Source organism: Megalobrama amblycephala, linkage group LG4 (genome assembly GCF_018812025.1).
Source record: "Megalobrama amblycephala isolate DHTTF-2021 linkage group LG4, ASM1881202v1, whole genome shotgun sequence".
NCBI classification, from domain to species: domain Eukaryota; kingdom Metazoa; phylum Chordata; class Actinopteri; order Cypriniformes; family Xenocyprididae; genus Megalobrama; species Megalobrama amblycephala.
Window position 1 is genome coordinate 51,270,474 of NC_063047.1, and position 23,269 is coordinate 51,293,742.

Here is a 23,269-nt window from a genome sequence, read left to right on the forward strand (position 1 = left end):
TTAAGAAAATCACTCGCCTTTCCAAACAAACAGAAGTGAGACGATCAGGAGATGCGCCTGCTGATCCTCTTGTACACAATGCCATCGAAGCTGAGGGTCTGAAAGCACACGGCACAGGCTTCAGTGACCGAACAGTCAGTGATGATGATGATTATTATGATGATGATGACGATGTCTTGACTTACGTTACTGATAGTGTCTCCATCCAGCTCAGTCACAGAGTCGATCCCCTTCACAAACACCGTCAGCTTATTCCCGTCCATGTGAACCACAGTCTGACACAAACACATGAGCAGATCTGTAATATCTCAATCTCACAAAACCTCACAGTCATAACAAAAAATATTAATCAGTCTACTCATACTTCACTCAAAAAATATTAATCATTCTAATCGATTAATCAATCTACTTATATTTCACTCTAAAAATATTAATCAATCTACACGATTAATCAATCTACTCATATTTCACTCAAAAAATATTAATCACTCTAATCGATTAATCAATCTACTCATATTTCACTCAAAAATATTAATCTCTCTAATCGATTAATCAATCTACTCATATTTCACTCAAAAAATATTAATCACTCTAATCGATTAATCAATCTACTCATATTTCACTCAAAAAAATATTAATCACTCTGGCCGATTAATCAATCTACTCACATTTCACTCCAGAAATATTAATCACTCTAATCGATCTACTCATATTTCACTCAAAAAATATTAATCTCTCTAATCGATTAATCGATCTACTCATATTTTACTCAAAAATATTAATCACTCTGATTAATCAATCTACTCATATTTCACTCAAAAAATATTAATCACTCTAATCGATTAATCAATCTACTCATATTTCACTCAAAAAAATATTAATCACTCTGGCCGATTAATCAATCTACTCACATTTCACTCCAGAAATATTAATCACTCTAATCGATCTACTCATATTTCACTCAAAAAATATTAATCTCTCTAATCGATTAATCGATCTACTCATATTTTACTCAAAAATATTAATCACTCTGATTAATCAATCTACTCATACTTCACTCAAAAAAGCTATTCTCTCTAATCAATTAATCAATCTACTCATATTTCACTTGAAAATATTAATCTCTCTAATCGATTAATCGATCTACTCATACTTCACTCAAAAATATTAATCTCTCTAATCGATTAATCGATCTACTCATACTTCACATAAAATATTAATCTCTCTAATCGATTAATCGATCTACTCATACTTCACTTGAAAATATTCACCTCTCTAATCGATTAATCGATCTACTCATACTTCACTCAAAAATATTAATCTCTCATCGATTAATCAATCTACTCATACTTCACTCAAAAAAAATAATTCTCTCTAATCGATTAATCGATCTACTAATATTTCACTCAAAAATATTAGTCTTTCTAATCGATTAATCGATCTACTCATACTTCACTTAAAATATTAATCTCTCTAATCGATTAATCGATCTACTCATACTTCACTCAAAAATATGAATCTCTCTAACCGATTAATCAATCTACTCATACTTCACTCAAAATATTAATCACTCTAATCGATTAATTGATCTACTCATACTTCACTCAAAAATATTAATAAATCTACTCGATTAATCATCTACACATATTTCACTCCAAAGAAATAATCAATCTACTCATATTTCACTTCAGAACTGATAAATCAATATACTTGATTAATCAGTCTACTCATATTTCAGTCCAAAAAAGATTAATCAACCTACTAGATTAAACAATCTACTCATATTTCACTCCAAAAATATTAATTTATCTACTCAATTAATTAATCTACTCATTTTTCACTCCAAAGAAGATTAATCAATTTACTCATATTTCATTCCAAAATATTAATCTATCTACGTGATTAATCAATCTACTCATATTTTATTTCAAAAATATTCTTTCAGTGTTGGTGGGAACATGAATAGACTCTGATCTGACTAACTTTAGCCTTTTCTCCAGTGAAGGTCTCCAGCTCACACTCCTCACCCACAGTGAACGAGTACAGGATCACTTTAGTTCCCGCCGTCACCGTCACCTTGAAGTCATTTCCGTCCTGCTGGATCTCTGAGATGCTCTTGATGTCTTTGCCTTTCTCGATCTCATCCTCCGGCAGTCCTGCAGAGACGCAAGATTTGAAATACATGAAACAGATGTCAAGTGTCTGACTTTTTCATGCATGCTTTCATTCTCATATTACAATCACGATAACAAGCAACCTGCTTCTTCTGTGTAAATGTGTTTTCTCAGGACAGTCTTACCAATGGCCTTCATGAAAGCCTCAAAGTTCTCATGTGACTCCAGCTGATATTTCCCACTGAAATCCATCAGAAGCTGCAGACAGAAATCAGGATCAATCATTCAATCACACTGAATGAACCTGAGCAGATGACAGCAGCCAATCAAGACCTTTTTTTTACCCAGCCAACAAAAATATGTTCTAAGAACATTTCACCAACATTCCTCTTAATTTATAAAAACATTTTTTCTGAATGTTCTCTGAACGTTCAGAAGGTCCAGTTTTTTATAAGGGAACATTCCGTTTCATCATTCTTCAGAACGAGTTGTAACATTCAAAAATGTTAGACTTACCTTTAATGTTTCCTCCGATCAGGTTCAGAAGATCCTGCAAAAATGTGGTGTTTTGGTTCAGCAGGCAGTTTTCAAGGGTTTCTTACTTCAGGATTTAAACCTATCAATGCACAATACGATTATATAAAGACAGATTATGATTATGCCACTGAGAAAAAGCTTCAGTGTGGAATAAATGTCCAAAGGTTACACTGAAATAAAGACATTCACACAACGTTTATTAAACATACTCTGTGCGTTTCTTCTCTTGTTGCTTCAGACAAAAACGGTTTCCAAGAAATCACAAAACCAATATACAGCAGAAAGCTCCTAAACTCTTTGAACTTTATAAATTATAAACCATTGCGATATTACAGACTCTGCGATTCATAACTGTCATCAATCACTACACTTTTTTATACATTTCCTTTTTTTTTTCATGATGAGTTTTTGAGTCATACTTTAATAAATTCTGATATATATATATATATACACTGCCCTCCAAAAGTTTGGAAACGCCCTAGAAAAGTGGGGGTTTGGACAATATTGGCATGAATCCTTTTTAATTTGTGATAATTTTGCACTGATAAGGGACAACACAAACTACGAACACATATTTTATTATATAAACAGTTTATACATAGAAAAAAACTTAAATTTTCAATTCATCAAAATATCCAGCATTAGCAGCTATCTGACCTAAACTGGGTTCTGATTGGTTCATGTGTTCTAAACTTCATTGGCAATCAATTGTTGAAGCTATTAAGGTGTGCTGACCCAAACATCTTTTACAAACCTGGACCAAGTTTAAACCAATAACCAGCATCACAGCTGGCAAAGGGGCATGTCTGACTTTGACATGTATATATTGCCATTATTATGTAATCAAAATGAAAATTATTATTGCTGGTCTTCAATGATAATGTCAAGTTACTTTAATGTAGTTGCACCAAAAAATGATAAGGACTTATGCTGATATAGTCCAAAACCACACTTTGCCAGGGGTGTTTCCAAACTTTTGGAGGGCAGTGTATATATATATATTCCCCTGGCCAATAACAGTGTGTATTGTTCATTTAAATGATTGATTGATTGATTGATTGATTGATTGATTGATTGATTGATTGATTGATTGTGTACAGACTCTTAAAAATAAATGTTTCAAAAGGGGTTTTTCACAGTGATGCCATAGAAGAACCATTTTGGGTCCCCAAAGAACTGTGCAGTGATCAGTTCTTAAAAGCACCATTTTTTCTTAGTGTGAAGAACATTTTAATAATCTACGCAATGGGAAGTTTCCATGGATATAAAGGGATCTTCATGGAGCCATGAATGCCAACAATGAAGTGTAGTAAAGGTTTGAAGGTTTATGTCTAAACAGAAACTATCTTTCAAAAATAAATCCACTCTAAATAATAATAATAATAAAAGTGTGACAACTAGCCCCGGTGTCCCCTACAATTAAAACTGATTTGCTATCAACATCCCGGCTACAATGCATAATTATTAATGAAATCCCTTTTATGATTAAGCATTTTTCTGTCATTTAAATGTCAAAAATATGACCATATTGGCTGAAACGAATGTAGCCTACGTATTACATTACTATTTTATATTAAATTTTTGTCTAATCAGAGATCTGTAATAAACATTCTCCTGTTTTTTCTGCTGTTTGGATTTATTAGAATTGTATTAAGTTTTGTGTTTACTGTTTATATTCCATTCAAGCAATTTACAAAAAAGAAAGAAAGAAAGAAAGAAAGAAAGAAAGAAAGAAAGAAAGAAAGAAAGAAAGAAAGAAAGAAAGAAAGAAAGAAAGAAAGAAAGAAAGAAAGAAAGAAAGAAAGAAAGAAAGAAAAAGAAAATAATAAAGCCTTCTCCTGTAATCACAAACGGCTGTGATTGGTTCATCCCCGCAGGCGCTGTGTAAAGTAACACGAATCACGTGAGAGTGAGGCTGATTTCGAGGTTGCCAGGTCTGCGAAACAAAACTAATCCAATGACTCTATCCCACATATCAATGCCACTCCTATACCTGAATTATATTATGGTCTCTTTTATACATTCTACACAACTTCAGCTTTACCAGCCTAGTAGTAAACATTGCTTTTATTCACAAAGGAGCTCAAAGTCAATTTTCTCCCTCACAAAATACATAATCTACCACAGTTTTATCATTGACAGAATATAAAATGATTAAAGTAATACAATACAAGAATGTCGGCCAAATACATTTTTTTGGAACATGTCAGTCAAACATTAACCCGGGCCGGGAGGGGAAAAATCCACCTGCGGCAACATATTAAAAGTAGGCAAATTCCACAGGAAAACCGCAGACTTGGCAACCCTGACTGATCAGAGCCAAACACAGATCGGGTGAAAGTTAAAATTAAAGTGCATCAGATCCGGGTGAGTTTCTGCAGAAAACTCGAACACCGCAGTCTGTCACAGGTATTGATTAACTTATACTGCTGCGAACTGCTTTTGTTCCTCAACTCTAAGTCGCTTTTTGATGAAAACATCTGCTAAACGCATAAATGATGTAAATGAATAGCCTAGCATGAATGAAAGAGTAAAAACAAATACAACAACTGGAAACAGCTGCAGTAAATGAAAAAGTAGGCTACGATTTAGACCTTTGATCTTCACATGAGAACTTGTAAAACTTCTGCTTGTTTGGTTGTTTTTACTGAGTAAAACTTTGAATTACATGAACATATATAATTTTAGACATTAGACCAGTTATTATAAACATTTTTGTTATGTGACTAAACGTTAACTGAAATAATATAAAATATTTAAAAATATTTATTTCATAGTTGCCAGGAATACAGTTTTCATTTTCATTTAGTTTACCTTGATGTACTAAAATGACTGAAATAAAAATTAATAAAAACTGTATAGACATTTTATTAGGGAAAAATCATAATACAAATGACAAAAACACACAACAAAATCACTAAAACTGTAATAAAACTTAAAATATTTTAAAATATTAAAAAGCTTTCAAAATATTCATAGAAAATGTAATAGTATCTCAATGACACTAAAATCTCTCATATTGTTGAGTTATGCATGTGGGTGAATTTGAAGAGCTAGTCCATGCCAAAAAGAATTAAATAGCCTATTAATTTGCACAAAAATTAAGTATGTAAGAAGTGTTATTTTAGTACTTAGTGAGAGATTTTTTTTACATACTGTATTTAGTTTAGTAATATGTAAAAGATGAATGAAGTCATTGAATGCATCACCTGACCCTGCAGGATGCGTTACTGCAGCACACGTGCCGGCGTTCAGGGCCGCAGCTTCAGAGACGTGCTGTTCTCTGGATACGCTCCCGATGGAGGCATGTTCATGCCAGAGAGCGTCCCGTCGCTGTCCGCTGAGACACTGCAGCTCTGGAGGTGTCTGTCCTACCAGCAGCTGCTGTGTGAGATCTGCTGCCTCTACATCCCTGAGCAGGAGATCCCGCGACACCATCTGCAGGGTGAGACGCCTCCTTTACCAACACTCACAAATCAGGTCAAATTAATAAAGCACAGTAAAAACAGCAGTCATAGACCACTGTGCTGTACAAACATAGTAAAATAGACATCACAAACAGAGGAAAGTGTGTATAAACTATAGACAAACACTTATAAGAGGTTCAACTTTAGACTATAGGACAACATCTCACAGTTCTGACTTTTTTTGGAATTCTGAGTTTATATCTTGCAATTCTGAGGTTTTTGGAATTCTGAATTTACATCTTGCAATTCTGACTTTTTTTTAGAATTCTGAATTTACATCTTGCAATTCTGACTTTTTTTTAGAATTCTGAATTTGCATCTTGCAATTCTGACTTTTTTTAGAATTCTGAATTTACATCTTGCAATTCAGATTTTTTTTTTTTAAATTCTGAGTTTATATCTTGAAATTCTGACTTTTTTCAGAATTCAGAGTTTATATCTTGCAATTCTGAGGTTTTTGGAATTCTGAATTTACATCTTGCAATTCTGATTTTTTTTTTAGAATTCTGAGTTCATAACTTGCAATTCTGACTTTTTTTTCAGAATTCTGAGTTTATATCTTGAAATTCTGACTTTTTTCAGAATTCAGAGTTTATATCTTGCAATTCTGAGGTTTTTGGAATTCTGAATTTACATCGTGCAATTCTGACTTTTTTTAGAATTCTGAGTTCATGTCTTGCAATTCTGATTTTTTTTTTTAGAATTCTGAGTTCATAACTTGCAATTCTGACTTTTTTCAGAATTCTGAGTTTATATCTTGAAATTCTGACTTTTTTCAGAATTCAGAGTTTATATCTTGCAATTCTGAGGTTTTTGGAATTCTGAATTTACATCTTGCAATTCTGATTTTTTTTTTTTTAAATTCTGAGTTTATATCTTGAAATTCTGACTTTTTTCAGAATTCAGAGTTTATATCTTGCAATTCTGAGGTTTTTGGAATTCTGAATTTACATCGTGCAATTCTGACTTTTTTTTTGAATTCTGAGTTCATGTCTTGCAATTCTGATTTTTTTTTTTTAGAATTCTGAGTTCATAACTTGCAATTCTGACTTTTTTCAGAATTCTGAGTTTATATTTTGAAATTCTGACTTTTTTTTTTTAGAGTTCATATCTTGTAATTCTAACTTTTTTCGGAATTCTAAATTTACATCTTGCAATTCTGATTTTTTTTTTTTTTTAGAATTCTGAGTTCATAACTTGAAATTCTGACTTTTTTCAGAATTCTGGGTTTAAATCTTGCTGTTCTTTTTTCTTACAGTTCTGACATTTTTCTTGAAATTGCAAGTTCTCACAGTTATGAATTTTTATCTCGCAATTCTGTCGCAATTACGTTTTTATTGTTTTATTCTGTTGCGGTAGTTATGCTACTGTATCAGTGGCAGAGCATATTTCCGAACAAGCTCTCAACAGGGGTGGCCAGCATATACGGACATCATTACAGTCAGCATTTGACTGAGTGAGATAATCCAGAAATGGTTGCCATATTCTGTAGAATTTATTAGGGTTTCCTATAATACCATATCTGACTCTCTCCATGTGCAATATAGCAGTGAGGTTAGTCAACCAGGTCTTAAACTGAGGAACAGTAAGATTTTAATTCAGATTCTGTTGAAACTACTGGTCATGAACTGTCTCTCCAAACCTCCTATCTGTCTATATGTAGGGCTCATTTCACAAGCGCTGTCGAGCTTCTCCATACCAGATGTGGTGCGACTGGTTCAGCTGAAGGACTCTCTGTCCATCCTGGAACTGTTCCATGGAGAAACTCTGGCGTTTAAGGATCTGGCCATGTCCTGCACCGCTCAGTTCCTGCAGTACTTCCTGCGCAAAGACCGCAAACGGGCCACAATACTTGTAGGTATGAAGTAACGCCCATCTCAGATCTGCCCCTCTCTTGACTTGTGATGGAGATTCAGACCTGATGTTCTTTTAGGAACATCCGGCGACACGGGCGGCTCGGCCATCAGAAGCGTGTTCGGTCTGAGTGAAGTGGACATCGTGGTGGTGTTTCCTCGTGGACGCATCACCAAAGTACAAGAGCTACAGATGACCACCAGCATAGCAGACAACGTCCATGTGTTTGCAGGTAAATTGGAAACCTTTTAGCAGCTCGGTTTTTGTGATATCAACTTCAAATTTGGAACATAACTTGGTTTTTATTCAGCAAGAATGCATTAAATTGATCAAAAGTGACAGTAAAGACATTTATAATGTTACAAAAGATTCTACTTCAAATAAATGCTGTTCTTTTGAACTTTTTATTGATCAAAAGAATCCTGAAAAATAAAGTGTATCATGGTTTCCACTGTTTTCAACATTATCAATAATCATAAATGTTTCTTGAGCAGCAAATCATCATATTAGAATGATTTCTGAAGGATCATGTGACACTGAAGACTGGAGTAATGATGCTGAAAATTCAGCTTTGATCACAGGAATAAATTACAGTTTACTATATATTCACATAGAAAACAGTTATTTTAAATTGTACAAATATTTCACAATTTTACTGTATTTTTGATTTAATAAATGCAGTGTTGGTGAGCAGAAGAGACTCTCAAACTGTAGATTTGTTTATGAAATCCACCGTTTTAGTCTCATTTTGTTACAGTGTGAGTGGATCTCTGTGTGTTTGTGCTGTATCGCAGCGGACGGGACTTCCGATGACATTGACGTCCCGCTGAGGAAACTGTTTGCAGACGCGGACCTGGTGCGGCGTCATGGTCTCATGAGTCTGAACTCTGTCAACTGGTGCAGGATCCTGGTGCAGACGGCTCACTTCCTGTTTGCTTACCTTCAACTCAGTGCACCGCAGGCCGAAGGAGAACCGCTGCCTGTGCTGGAGGTGCTGGTGCCCACGGGAGGAGCGGGAAACATCACCGGTGCGCAGGGTCAATCCCACCAAACCTGCCAAAATCAGAATAATCAAAAAGAAAATATAGCTGCAAGCAGCAATTAACGGGGTTCAAGTGTTTCAAGGCCTTTAAGCACATGCGTAGAAAGATTTTTTGTTTTATTTAGCAAGCCTGCATGGAAAAGACAATTTACAGCCAATACAGACAATTTATCATAGGAAATATATGGTTTTTAAAGCTTTTTATTAGTTATCAAGGCTGAGCCAAAAACCTAGGACTAGTTTGCCAAAGTTGTTTTTTGAAATAATCTCCAATATTTAACAAAAAATTTGATGGACAGTGGCGTTCCTAGAGGCAAAGTTACTCAGAATGAGGAGTTCTATCATGTGGTACGAATGCCATGGGCGTGGACGAAAAATCGCACAATACACGATTGTTTGCACACATGAAAAATGCGAAGGCGCCCCCCGGTGGCCAATATATTTCAAATTGCTCACAGGCCCAGCGAGTTTCATTCCAATCGGCCTCCATTAACCTTGTCTGATAGCTGCTCAGACTTCAGTGGCCGATGGCGGACATGTTTTTTGAGATGTGTCAATGTCCTCATAAACAGTTGTAGCCCATTAAACAAAGACACTGCATGCCAATTTTCAAGTCGATTGGACTAACGGTGAAGTTGTTATAGCCATTTTCATGTTTTTTTCCTGTTATAGCGCCACCAAGTGGCCAGTCGCTGCGTCCTTTTTCATGCAACCACAGAATGAGCTCTTACATGGGTGTGCCAAGTTTGGTGAAAATATCTCATTCCGTTCACGAGTTATAGCCATTTCAGTAAAAGTGGCTCCACCCATTTCGAATGTTTTGGTGGCCCTTAGGGACCGTGAATTGAAATTTCAACATTTTTGGATAACTATTGACAATCAGACTCCAGAGAATCGCTGCACTGGTTTGGTTCTGATCGGGTCAAAAACCTAGGACTAGTTCGCAAATGTAGGTTTTTCAAAAAATCCCAAATACATTTCGCCATTTCATACTTTTGACCGCTGTAGCGCCCCCGTCAGGCTGATCAGTACTACCAACCCTCAAATTTTCAAGTCATCTGCCTGATCACTTTTAGGAGAGAATGCTGATCCTTGGAAAATTGAACAATTACAATAGGGTTTCAGCTCTACGCTATGTTTTCATGACTATTAATTGATTCCTGCCAAAATCGGCTGTTTAGGTAACACCAAAAAATACAACTCGTTTCTGGGTTTTATGACTCTATTTTGGGTTTTATGACTCTATTATGGACCTGCATGTGTTGCAAACATTGGACTGAATTATTGATCATTATTGTCTGTGTTCAGCTGGATGCATCATGAAGCTGATGGGAATCCCTCTCCGGCTCGTCGCCATGGTGAACGCCAATGACATCGTTCACCGCACCGTCCAGAGCGGAGATTTCTCCATGTCAAATGCCGTCAAGCAAACTCTGGCTCCGGCCATCGACATCCAGGTTTGTTTGCTTTCATGCGTTTCTGCTGTGTTTGTGTGTAAATACAGCTCTGCATGTTCACAGGACCCGTATAACATGGAGCGCGTGTTCTGGCTGCTGTCTGGTCGAGATGGCGTGATGGTGAAGAATCTGATGGAGGAGTTTCAGAGGACACACAAACTCACTCTTCCTGCGTCACTTCAACAGCAGGTGAACATTGAATATCTCCTTACAGAAAAATCAAAGAATCGATGCAAACTTCATCAAATATGAGGCAAATTCAAATTTTGCTGTAAACCAAGCTAACAAAAATACGTTCTAAGAATGTTTTGATAACATTCCCATATTTCTGAATGTTCTATGAACGTTCAAAACAACTGAATTTTTAAATGTTTTTTTCTTGGTTATGTGAACTTTAAAGGAATATTCCATTTTATCATTCTTCAAAATTATGGGAATGTTACTTTTGAATGTTCTCTAACCGTACTGAAACAAGTAACATTTAAAAAACGTTAGACGAACTAAAATGTTTCAGAAAAAACACTAATATAATGTTTCTTGCTAACGTTCTGAGAACATTATTAAAGACCACATAACTTTGAACAAACATTCTGTTAACGTTACTGGAAGAACGTTTGTTCGTAACTTTGAGAGAACCTTCCCTGTTCACTGTAAAGCAGCTCTAAAAACACAATAGTGTCGTTATTCAGATCAGTTCAGTTCAAGCTTTGTTCTCATCTGATAGTATCATTAGTATAGCACTTTTCAAAGCAGCTTCCAGCAGAAAATCATGAAGTTAATGTTCATAGAGGCTGATGATAATATGGTTACATTTGACATTATAGTTGTGCGAAGTGTTGTCGTCCGGGTCGGTGACTGATGATGGGATACTGGAGACCATGAGGAGATGCTGGCAAGACAATCACTATCTCATTTGTCCTCATACCGCTGTGGCCGTGTGGCGACACTATCAGAGTCCCATCACACCAGGAGAAAACAGGTTACACACACACATTATACACACTTATAAGTGTTTACACATCTGAACAAAAACGACAGATGGACTGAATGAAAATTCACTCATTAAGTGATGCTTTTGGAACAGCAGAAATACAGCGGTTACCCCTGTACACAGTGTTATAAACACTACTTTATTAAGCATTATACAGGTAAAATGAAAAGTAAATGCCATCAAATCTTTTCTGAAGACAGTCAGTTCACTTCAGATGTACATTCATTTGCAAGAATCACGTGAATGGCCTATTTTAATGACACTGCTGATGTAGCTGTTGCATTTAGGCAAGTGTAGATCACACTTAGTATAAATTATTCTTATTCTTAGGCAGGAATTATTCTTCCTGTTTTTGAAATTAATTTCACAGCGTAATTAAGCTCTTTGTATTCAGATGTTGCATAGCGACCGCATCACCAGCCAAGTTTCAGGAGGCCGTGCAGAAGGCCGGTTTGACCCTTGACCTCCCTAAAGCAGTGCAGGCGTTAGACGCGCTGGAGACGCGTTATGAAGTTCTGGAGCAGTCGGACGACTGGGAGTCCAAACTGAGACTCCACATAGAGTCCATCGGCTCAGTGAGACGACGCGGAGAGGCGGCCGAGACCAGAGACTGACATGAAGATTAGATGGCTGCAATATCAGATTTAGTTTTTAAAGATTCACAGCAGTTTTTTAATAATGAATGTTGTGTGGATAAACTGCTCTGTCATGAGAATCTAGTGGTGTAATTTTATTGTATGCATGGAGGCCAGGTTCAAATTCTGATATAATATAAATGTTTATAATGAACAAAGCGAAATTGCAAATGAACTCTAGAGACTCTAGAGTTCTAGAGATCGGCCTGCATTTTCATATATATAAAAATGAAAGTGGGTGGAATCAACTTTTTAATTACACTGTGTTTCAAAGGAAAAACCAATGCTTAAATACAAGTAACTATTATTAATTATAATAAGCCTTTACTTAACTTTCTTCTGATCCAATTATATACCAAATTATCAATTGAAGCGAGAACATTCATTATTAACACCTTTACTGTCACTATTCCAGAATATTACGAATATTTCAAGTCCTGCATTGATATTGTCTTGCATACAATCAAATGAATTTAAACCATCAGCATTGACTAAACTGCACTTAATCACTGTGTTTCGTGAATTAACAAAAACCTGACATAGAAATGAATGTATAACACAAATCTCATTAAATGCTAAAGCTCTTTGGTTGTGCTGTTCTGAACATTATTTTGTCAAATTTTGGACAGATTTCCCCAAACACCTGCATACGAAAGCTTGTTTCATCTCAAATCACAGAGGTTTAAATGATTGTTCAAAACAGCAAAATTCTCTGAAACCAGTGACTAGAATAATCATGGAACTCTATTATCAAATGTAAAAATATGTATTTTTTGTCTGTTGGAAGTTGCATTCAAAACTCAAATTTCTGAGTGGGACGTGCCTCCAAATAGACTGTAGACTGTAAGTCCTTGTATATGTCAGTATTTTTAATTGTCCTGAATAAACAGAATCTCACTTTGAATGTTTTACAAATGGTTGTTTCTCTATAAGTGTAGCCGTTGTGTGCGTGTCACGTGCCAAATTATTTTTTTTTTTTTGGGTCCCCATGAGGAAAACAACTTATAAATCTCACTATGGAGAATCCTCATAAAACACAAAAACCAGGCATAACATTATATGACCATCTTCCTAATATTGTGTTGGTCCCCCTTTTGCTGCCAAAACAGCCCTGACCCGTTGAGGCATGGACTCCTCTAGACCCCTGAAGGTGTGCTGTGGTATCTGCACCAAGATGTTAGCAGCAGATCCTTTACGTCCTGTAAGTTGCGAGGCGGAGCCTCCATTGATCAGACTTGTTTGTTCAGCACATCCCACAGATGCTCGATTGGATTGAGATCTGGGAATTTGGAGGCCAAGTCAACACCTCAAACTCGTTGTTGTGCTCCTCAAACCATTCCTGAACCATTTTTGCTTTGTGGCAGGAGCATTATCCTGCTGAAAGAGGCCACAGACACCAGGGAATACCGTTTCCATGAAAGGATGTACATGGTCTGAAAAATGCTTAGGTGGTACGTGTCGAAGTAACATCCACGTTGATGGCAGGACCCAAGGTTTCCCAGCAGAACATTGCCCAAAGCATCACACTGCCTCCGCCGGCTTAACTTTTTCCATTGCTCCATGGTCCAGTTCTGATGCTCACATGCCCACCGTTGGCACTTTCGGTGGTGGACAGGGGTCAGCATGGGCATCCTGACTGGTCTGCAGCTATGCAGCTCCATACGCAACAAACTGTGATGCACTGTGTATTCTGACACCTTTCTATCAGAACCAGCATTAACTTCTTGAGCAATCTGAGCTACAGCAGCTCGTCTGTTGGATCGGACCACACAGGCCAGCCTTCGCTCTCCACCTTGGCCGCCCATGACCCTGTCACCGGTTCTCCACTGTTCCTTCCTTGGAGCACTTTTGATAGATACTGACCACTGCAAATTCACTCAAATCCTTACACTTGCCCAATTTTCCTGCTTCTAACACACCAACTTTGAGGTCAAAATGTTCACTTGCTGCCTAATATATCCACCCACTAACAGCTGCCGTGATGAAGAGATGATCAGTGTTATTCACTTCACCTGTCAGTGCTCATAATGTTATGCCTGATCGGTGTATATCTGAGTGTGTGATAATGAAGGTGGGAGTTTAACTCGAGAAGCTTTATTGCAGTGTAACTGTTTTAGTGCAGCTGAACATTTGGACTTTGGTTATTATGGTGTTCAAGCCGAGTAGACGCACTGACCATAAACTCATACAGACACATGCACACTATTGAGGCCTTGTGATGAGTGCTGGCCTTGAATATAAACGGGCGCTCATGCAAGGGGCCGTTGGTAATTTTTTAATGCTTTTACACTTTCCGACACCACAATACATTCTGGGTCACATTTGTTGGTTTTATTAGCATTTTCCATCTTCTTTGAGTGGTTCTCAACAGCCCAACCAGTGGCGCCTAGACAGGGTTGCCAAGTCTGCGGTTTTCCCGTGGAATTGGGATAATTTCAAATTGTTGCTGCGGGTAGATTTTTTCCCATGGATTAAACTAAGGTTTGACGAATTACATAAATTGTATCTGACTGAAATGCTTGTATTGTAATATATTACTCATTTTATATTCTACCAAAGATAAAACTGTTCAAGATTAAGAGTTTTGTGAGGGAAGGAACTGCCTTTGAGCTCCTTTATGAATACAAACTGTGTTTATGATTACGGTATATAGTGATTGGATTGTGTTGCCAACATACTGTACTTTGATTTAAACTTTTAAACTATTATTATTATTCAGAGCCTTCAAAATGTTCAAACTACTTTAAAACTTTACTTGCTTTAAAACTACTACAAACATCTTGTGTTTAAAACTGCTTCAAAGTTTTTGGTCAGGCTTTCTCAAGCCAACATCAAAGTTTGTCTTTTTTTTTATATATATATCTGGTTTTAAAGTTGTGTATAACCCATAATAGTGACTTTGCATGGACAAACAGCACTCACATTATCTGAAGAAACATACAAATCTACTTGTGTCTCTATGAACTCAGCGCTGGTTGATTCTGTGGCCGTGAAGAAATGCACTAACACAGAGAAATTCTTTAATAGTTTAATAGCGTACAGTCAAGCTATCATCAATACAATTCTACTGATATCTGCTGCTATTTATTAGCCATACAAATATCTAGCGGCTATACAAAGTTGGTTTACAAAAGGTCGATGATGGTTGGTGGCTGGGCGGGCTCCTCCTGAGATGATGTCACTCCTCTGTGAGTATTTCATTGGTGGAGTCTGTAGGGGTGGGCGTGGCTTGACAGGTGCAGGAGCTTCAGCAGTAGATCTTGACTAGTGGCGGGCTGACCAGCGGCCGTACCGTCACTATCTCCATCCACACATGACTGATCGACACTGCAGCCCTCTGATTTACACACAAAAAATGATTTTAGCATCAGGTGCGAGCCACATGAAATACCACTGTGCTCTAGTAAAATATTACTGATAAACTGTATACCAACCCAGAGGTGTAAAGTACTTGAGTAAATGTAATTAGTTACTGTACTTAAGTATCTTTTTGGCTACTTTGTAGTTGTACTGAGTATCAAAAATATTGGCAACTTTTACTCTCTACTTGACTACATTTTTGAATAAGTAAATGTACTTTTTACTCCACTACATTTGTGATGAGTAATGCAATCACACATTACATTTTTCATGGCACCTAACTTTTTCTGCAGCAGTTTGTTTCTGATATGAAGAAGCAATATCGCCATCTAAGGTCATTGAAGGTACTATATCTTGTGCATTTTGCCTTTACTCACCCAAAACTTGTCAACAAGCATACTTTATATGAATATGAGTGCATTAGCAGGTAGTTTCTGATCGCAGGTCTTTGATTTATTAGATGAGGAATTGACTGCAGCTGGTGATGAGGCTCAAACCAGCACATACAGTACACTTTGACTATTTAATTTTACTTAACATTGTTTTATTTATCCACTATATTGACAAGGCTGTTTTGAAGGATATTGGTTTAGTTATGGCCACTTGAGCTTAACTGAGACTTGAGAGTTTGTAGATGGTTAAAAGGTTGTTGTGTCGACCTTGATTTATTGCAACATTGAGGTGTTAAGATTTATTTTGATTTTAGAAAATAAACTTGATTTCTCATCTTACAAATCAATTGTGTCTTATTTTCACCGGCAGTCTCTCAGGACTAGTGCATCTCTGAGCCTACATTCAGCATGAGTAAAATACTGAAGTACTGTTAAAATCAGATACTTTAAGACTTTTACTCAAGTCATATTGGAATTGGTTACTTGTAACTTGTAGTCGAGTCATTTTCAACGTAAGGTACCAGTACTTTTACTCAAGTATGGTTTTCAGGTACTCTTTACACCTCTGTAAGCTGTTAAGAATAATAACTACGGATGCCAGATTCATGAATGAATCACTGTTTTGATCTAATCAGTCAAAAGGTCAAAAAGATCTAAAATTTAACTGAATCTTTGCAACATTTTCATACACTAATAAAGTAGCGGGATACCTTATAACAGTGTTTCTCAACTCAGACAAAACCTGTGCTTGATTGAAAGTAAACAATTTGATAAAAAGATTAAATCCAATATTTAGCGTGATGAGAAACTTATAAGCAGTTTTTTGTAGGCCGGTCATTTTGTTATACACTAAGAAAGTCAGTAAGTTTTAGTCCAGTGCAATAACATTAACTAGCATTTTCAGGAAAAAGAAAATCCCCTAACTGGAAAACAACATGAGAGTTAAGATATGAAAGTTAAGGTAAAACTAACCTGCGTCACAACAGACCCCTGGAGCAGCGCAGCGTCCTTCATAACCGCACGCTTTTCCAGCCGCCTCACATGGAGTAGGCAGAAAATCTTCCTCCAGACATCGGAGCGTTTCTGGAGAGCCCACCAAACAGCCCATACCTTCACCACAGCAGATACTGGGACCAAAACACCGACCACGATCTCCAGGACCACATGACATGCACTACAGAGGACGAGGACGTTAAATTTCAATATGCATGTCTTCATTGTTCAGACTGCCTTAAAGAAATGAATGAACGCACCTGTCGAGACGGCCAATCCTGTACGGCCCGTTTGCCACCGATGGGGCAGTTAGAGATGTAACAGGCCGAGCAAATGGACAGCAGACACAGCAGACAAACCACTGACAGCAGACCTCCAGACATATCTGTGCCAGAAACTCAATAATAACACAAGACAACAGTCTCTAAATATAACAATACTGTAAATGAAGATGCAGTACTTACTTTATCAAGGCTGAAATGGACAGCTGGTGAAGAGATTCAGCTTTTGAGCAACAATGTTCATTTGTACGGTGTGAGGAGACTCTTTTTATACCTCCTTGCTCTCTTTGCTGCGTGATATTATCACATTATTACCTGTTAGCTACAATCAAGGAGCCTTAACTATCTAAATGTTAATGATGTGACCTGATTAGTTCAGTGGACCGGTCACTACGTTGTCCAGTAACAGGGATGTGCGTCATTAGCGGCCCGTGATCAGGCATAAGGTGTGAGAGGGTTGAATGGCAACTGTGAATTAACACAAGAACATTCATTTCAGAGCTTTTTGAAACTTCACTCTTAAAAACTAAAGTTTCCAAACAGAGGTTTTTGCAATGATGCAAAGTTCAATGGAAAGGTTACTTTAGTCTTAGAACCATAGATGCCGATGAAGAACCTTTATTTTAAGTGTTTTTCTTTGACTTACTGCATTGGTGATAATGGAACTGCATGTTTTTACTTGTATTAAACCACTCCTTTATGCTTTGATCTGTTGACTAAATGGGCAACAGTTGTTAGGCATCATTACTTTCAACAAGTTTTTTAACTTGTTACTCACCATGAAAATAGCCAAGGAGGCTGGCATGGCATTTAAACACCAACCAAATCCACAATCAAAGCTCATACTCTCTCAGTTCGGACACAGGGGTCCCCCAGGGCTCTGTCCTCGGCCCTCTGCTGTTCATGTGAAACACCCTTGAGTGTGTCTCCAGGCATCTGAACAACTGTGTCATCAAAGTGGCTGATGATTGTTGAGTTCAAGAAGACTTTTGTGGCACAGACGCTTGTAAAAACCATATTTAGGGCCCGAGCACTGATGGTGTGAGGACCTTATTGTAATTGCTCTGTCTATTATTCTTCTTCTCTGAAATTAATCACATTTTTGAGGGCCTAAACATGCTCGAAAACTTAAGAAACTTTGCACATGCATCAGAAGTGGTCAAAGTTTACATCTGATATGGGTTTCAGAATTAGGTGTGGCAAAATGGCTCGATAGCGCCACCTACAAAGTTTCAATTAAGGGTCCTTCGCGCTACATTTCACATACAAGTATGAAATTCGGTAGATGCATGTAACAGCCCAATACCTACAAAAAAGTCCATAGGAGCAAAATCTGAAAACCCAACAGGAAGTGAGATATTTTGAATTTTCTCTGCAAATTTTGTTGCAGTTTTTACCATTTCCAGACATTGTACTTTAACGAAACTCCTTCTAGAGCTTTAATTAGATCACCATCATTTTGGTCAGTCTAATCTTAAGGCCTTAGCAATGTTAATAATTCTTGAGTTTTTATCAAACAGCACGTCGGTGGTGGCCTGATAAAGTCTGATGTTTCACCATGAAACTTGTATTCAGGAGGCTGGCATGGCATTTAAACACCAACAAATCCACGGATCAAAGCTCATACTCTCTAAGTTCGGACACAGGGGTCCCCCAGGGCTCTGTCCTCGGCCCTCTGCTGTTCATGTGAAACACCCTTGAGTGTGTCTCCAGGCATCTGAACAACTGTGTCATCAATTTGGCTGATGATTGTTGAGTTCAAGAAGACTTTTGTGGCACAGACGCTTGTAACAAACACATTTTGTTTTAAGTTATGCAAATGACAATAAATAGGAAATAAAAAGAGAACTGACAATAATGTTCTTGAAATACATGACATGTTCTGCAGTGTTCATACGTAACATCCGGGAGCTTAACGAGTCACGTGAGTCAAGGGAATAATGAGTGCTGAAGTGATTAGTCTGTAGAGTCACGCGCTAATGACAGAATTGTCACATTTAACACGTCCCCTCTGCTTTTTAATCATTTATCTCTGATTAACCTTTAATAGGTTACATATCCCACGGATTTAATCGAATTATAGAATTATTACCTCGGGTCAACATAGGCAGCCGCTGATGGAAAGTCACATGCTGCTTTTACCAAACTGAATCAGGTGCATAGTTATTGGTTCATTTGAACAGAGCAACTATAGCAGCTGAACTCATTTTGGGTGATATAAATGTCAGCGAGTCAATGGGAACTTACTGATGTCTCTTTATATTAATACACTAGACACTTTTTGCTAATGCTAATTAAATTGATCTCCTATAACAGTTGTCTTGCTGTGTTTCATCATTTTTTATGTGGCAATATGCTGTAAATGTCATGTGACTGATCACTCTGGACCTGCAGGAAAATGACATCATGTCAACACTGATTAGACACATGGTGTAATTATAGTATCTACCAGTAGGGGCTAATGGGGCCATTCTAGACACACTCTTGACCTTTAGGATCCAGCTTCTGACACAACCAGTAGTGTGAGTTTGAGGGCTTTGGGACTCAGGATCAATATATTTGGGGACACTAGTGTCACAGATATCACATAGGCTACCTCAGCTTTCACCGATTCTTGAGATAAGGGACAAAACATGTTTTAGAAGTTAGTTTTTATAATGTAATAATACATTACTATAATTGTATTGAAAGGGGTGGATTCTGGAATCCAACTGCCGCTTCAATATATATCTTTTTAATTATTAATCAACATTTATCTTTCTGTTAAATTATTTGAATGGCTTCTTCAATGTATGTTAAAGCATTTATTTTCCTTTTCAAACACTAGAAAATAATTTTGAATATTGTCTGTACCTCTCACTGAGAAAAAAGAACATGTTATCAGTATATTTTGGGAAAGTTTCCTGCTCAAAGCAGAGCTTAGATCAACTTCAACCTTGAAGCTGTGAATCATGTGTATCTGTGTATGTGTGCTAAGTGTTCTGTGCAGGTCCTTTGTACTGGTGGACAACTGGCACTCTGCTTGAGAGCAGCAGACGTTATGTCATGAACCCAAAAGGACATCCAGTACCTAAATCCAGAGTCCCCTCGTCAGCATCCTGACGAATGGAGATATGCTTCTGACTATCTGTCCATGTGTGGAAGATTACCAAATTTGTCTATTTTTCTTAGCCAATCAGAATCATTTTTACCTTAGTAATGACGTAGTCAGTAGACACTGTTAGAGTATAATTGTTGTGGAAATGTGAATGTACGCAGAGCGGCCTAGGAACTCCTTGTGAGACTTGAAGCTGGCTTCTGCTGATGAAACTGCAAACTATTCTTCAGTAAAATTTTCTTCAATTTATTAATTTTTTTAACTTTGACTCCGGGCCTTTATTCAACATATCTGGTCTTTTGGGTCTTTAACTGTAAAATTCCCCTACAATATAATAATACATTATTTTTAAACTGATATATTTGTAGACAAAGGTCTCAGCTAATGAACCATGTAAGGGAATTGTTTTTTTCTAAAAATGTAAATTTATTCACTTCAGAACTTAATTTGTGTCAACTCCGTCAGACGCATTAAAAAGCATGATATTTTAATTTGATCCATCCAACAACAGTGTAAAGTCTTAATTTATGTAATGATGGTGTTCAGTAAAGGAACAAAGTGAAAAATAATACATTTTATAATTTTTTTCTTGGGTTAGGGTTATTATGAACAATCCAGTTCCTAAATCACTTAATTCTCTAACCTTCTTGTTAATATTAAACATATGTAACTAATGTTCTTAGGTAAATCAGACATGATATCATGTACTTCAGTTGATGTTTTAATATTTTAACACAATGAATTGAAAAAAGAATAAGACATTTCTTTCAAAATTAACAAAAATCTTTACCTGACGGAGTTAAATACTGACAGTGTTAACAAATACTGACAGTGTTAACAAATACTGACGGAGTTGACAAATACTGACGGAGATGACGAATACTAATGGAGTTGACAAATACTGACGGAGATGACGAATACTAATGGAGTTGACAAATACTGACGGAGTTGACAAATACTAATGGAGTTGACAAATACCTACGGAGTTGACAAATACTGACGGAGTTGACAAATACTGACAGTGTTGACAAATACTGACGGAGTTGACAAATACTGACGGATTTGACGAACACTAATGGAGTTGACAAATAATGACGGAGTTGACAAATACTGACGGAGTTGACAAATACTGACAGCGTTGACAAATATTAATGGAGTTGACAAATACTGACGGAGCTGACAAATACTGACGGAGTTGACAAATACTGACAGTGTTGACAAATACTGACGGAGTTGACAAATACTGAGGAGTTGACGAACACTAATGGAGTTGACAAATACTGACGGAGTTGACAAATACTGACAGTGTTGACAAATACTAATGGAGTTGACAAATACTGACGGAGCTGACAAATACTGACAGTGTTGACAAATACTGACGGAGTTGACAAATACTGACGGATTTGACGAACACTAATGGAGTTGACAAATAATGACGGAGTTGACAAATACTGACGGAGTTGACAAATACTGACAGTGTTGACAAATACTAATGGAGTTGACAAATACTGACGGAGCTGACAAATACTGACGGAGTTGACAAATACTGACAGTGTTGACAAATACTGACGGAGTTGACAAATACTGAGGAGTTGACGAACACTAATGGAGTTGACAAATACTGACGGAGTTGACAAATACTGACAGTGTTGACAAATACTAATGGAGTTGACAAATACTGACGGAGCTGACAAATACTGACAGTGTTGACAAATACTAATGGAGTTGACAAATACTGACGGAGTTGACAAATACTGACAGTGTTGACAAATACTAATGGAGTTGACAAATACTGACGGAGCTGACAAATACTGACGTGTTGACGAATACTGACGGAGTTGATGAATACTGACAGAGTTGACAAATACTAACGGAGTTGGCAAATACTGACGGAGTTGACGAATACTAATGGAGTTGACAAATAATGACGGAGCTGACAAATACTGACGGAGTTGACAAATACTGACGGTGTTGACAAATACTGACGGAGTTGACAAATACAGACGGTGTTGACAAATACTGACAGAGTTGACAAATACTGACGGAGTTGACGAATATTGACGGAGTTGACAAATAATGACGGAGTTGACAAATACTGACGGAGTTGACAAATACTAATGGAGTTGACAAATACCTACGGAGTTGACAAATACTGACGGAGTTGACAAATACTGACAGTGTTGACAAATACTGACGGAGTTGACAAATACTGACGGATTTGACGAACACTAATGGAGTTGACAAATAATGACGGAGTTGACAAATACTGACGGAGTTGACAAATACTGACGGAGTTGACAAATACTGACAGTGTTGACAAATACTAATGGAGTTGACAAATACTGACGGAGCTGACAAATACTGACGGAGTTGACAAATACTGACAGTGTTGACAAATACTGACGGAGTTGACAAATACTGACGGAGTTGACGAACACTAATGGAGTTGACAAATACTGACGGAGTTGACAAATACTGACGGAGTTGACGAACACTAATGGAGTTGACAAATAATGACGGAGTTGACAAATACTGACGGAGTTGACAAATACTGACAGTGTTGACAAATACTAATGGAGTTGACAAATACTGACGGAGCTGACAAATACTGACGTGTTGACGAATACTGACGGAGTTGATGAATACTGACAGAGTTGACAAATACTAACGGAGTTGGCAAATACTGACGGAGTTGACGAATACTGACGGAGTTGACGAATACTAATGGAGTTGACAAATAATGACGGAGCTGACAAATACTGACGGAGTTGACAAATACTGACAGTGTTGACAAATACTAATGGAGTTGACAAATACTGACGGAGCTGACAAATACTGACGTGTTGACGAATACTGACGGAGTTGATGAATACTGACAGAGTTGACAAATACTAACGGAGTTGGCAAATACTGACGGAGTTGACGAATACTGACGGAGTTGACGAATACTAATGGAGTTGACAAATAATGACGGAGCTGACAAATACTGACGGAGTTGACAAATACTGACGGTGTTGACAAATACTGACGGAGTTGACAAATACAGACG

General features: G+C 37.2%; 3 protein-coding genes across 6 annotated transcripts; 1 reads left to right on the plus strand and 2 right to left on the minus strand.

Moving 5' to 3' along the window:
* Positions 1–17: 17 nt before the first annotated feature.
* fabp1a (fatty acid binding protein 1a, liver) lies at positions 18–2,366 on the minus strand. Its single transcript, XM_048189882.1, has 4 exons — positions 2,300–2,366; positions 1,984–2,156; positions 186–275; positions 18–98 (listed from the first exon to the last, which is right to left on the minus strand). The coding sequence occupies exons 1-4, from the start codon at positions 2,364–2,366 to the stop codon at positions 45–47; spliced, it is 384 nt and encodes a 127-aa protein (XP_048045839.1). The 3' UTR covers positions 18–44.
* A 2,567-nt stretch (positions 2,367–4,933) lies between these two features.
* Positions 4,934–13,001, plus strand: thnsl2 (threonine synthase-like 2). Of its 3 annotated transcripts, none has more exons than XM_048189880.1 (9): positions 4,934–5,018; positions 5,873–6,096; positions 7,782–7,976; positions 8,052–8,204; positions 8,767–9,000; positions 10,323–10,471; positions 10,535–10,660; positions 11,296–11,450; positions 11,857–13,001. In XM_048189880.1, exons 2-9 carry the CDS (start codon positions 5,874–5,876, stop codon positions 12,074–12,076), a joined length of 1,455 nt encoding a protein of 484 aa, XP_048045837.1. In that variant the 5' UTR covers positions 4,934–5,018; position 5,873; the 3' UTR covers positions 12,077–13,001. The 3 variants fall into 3 exon arrangements, with proteins under 3 accessions (XP_048045837.1, XP_048045836.1, XP_048045835.1); XM_048189879.1 differs by having other exon boundaries at positions 4,935–5,060; XM_048189878.1 differs by lacking the exon at positions 4,934–5,018 and adding an exon at positions 5,093–5,227.
* Positions 13,002–15,111: 2,110 nt separating this feature from the next.
* oxt (oxytocin) lies at positions 15,112–18,197 on the minus strand. Of its 2 annotated transcripts, XM_048189884.1 has the most exons (4): positions 17,307–18,197; positions 17,103–17,227; positions 16,822–17,023; positions 15,112–15,434 (listed from the first exon to the last, which is right to left on the minus strand). In XM_048189884.1, the coding sequence occupies exons 2-4, from the start codon at positions 17,223–17,225 to the stop codon at positions 15,295–15,297; spliced, it is 465 nt and encodes a 154-aa protein (XP_048045841.1). In that variant the 5' UTR covers positions 17,226–17,227; positions 17,307–18,197; the 3' UTR covers positions 15,112–15,294. The 2 variants fall into 2 exon arrangements, with proteins under 2 accessions (XP_048045841.1, XP_048045842.1); XM_048189885.1 differs by lacking the exon at positions 17,307–18,197 and having other exon boundaries at positions 17,103–17,239.
* Positions 18,198–23,269: the final 5,072 nt, after the last annotated feature.

What these genes read in the sequence shown, in the direction of transcription:
- oxt (XM_048189884.1), bottom strand. Translation starts at nt 17,225, where the DNA reads ATGTCTGGAGGTCTGCTGTCAGTGGTTTGTCTGCTGTGTCTGCTGTCC. An exon ending in AGGATTGGCCGTCTCGACAG is followed by an intron (nt 17,024 to 17,102) that starts GTGCGTTCATTC and finishes CGTCCTCTGTAG; the next exon opens with TGCATGTCATGTGGTCCTGG. An exon ending in AGGGGTCTGTTGTGACGCAG is followed by an intron (nt 15,435 to 16,821) that starts GTTAGTTTTACC and finishes TGTGTAAATCAG; the next exon opens with AGGGCTGCAGTGTCGATCAG.
- fabp1a (XM_048189882.1), bottom strand. Translation starts at nt 2,366, where the DNA reads ATGGATTTCAGTGGGAAATATCAGCTGGAGTCACATGAGAACTTTGAG. An exon ending in GGCTTTCATGAAGGCCATTG is followed by an intron (nt 2,157 to 2,299) that starts GTAAGACTGTCC and finishes GCGTCTCTGCAG; the next exon opens with GACTGCCGGAGGATGAGATC. An exon ending in TCACTGGAGAAAAGGCTAAA is followed by an intron (nt 276 to 1,983) that starts GTTAGTCAGATC and finishes TGTTTGTGTCAG; the next exon opens with ACTGTGGTTCACATGGACGG.
- thnsl2 (XM_048189878.1), top strand. An exon ending in CAACGTCCATGTGTTTGCAG is followed by an intron (nt 8,205 to 8,766) that starts GTAAATTGGAAA and finishes GCTGTATCGCAG; the next exon opens with CGGACGGGACTTCCGATGAC. An exon ending in CTCCGGCCATCGACATCCAG is followed by an intron (nt 10,472 to 10,534) that starts GTTTGTTTGCTT and finishes GCATGTTCACAG; the next exon opens with GACCCGTATAACATGGAGCG.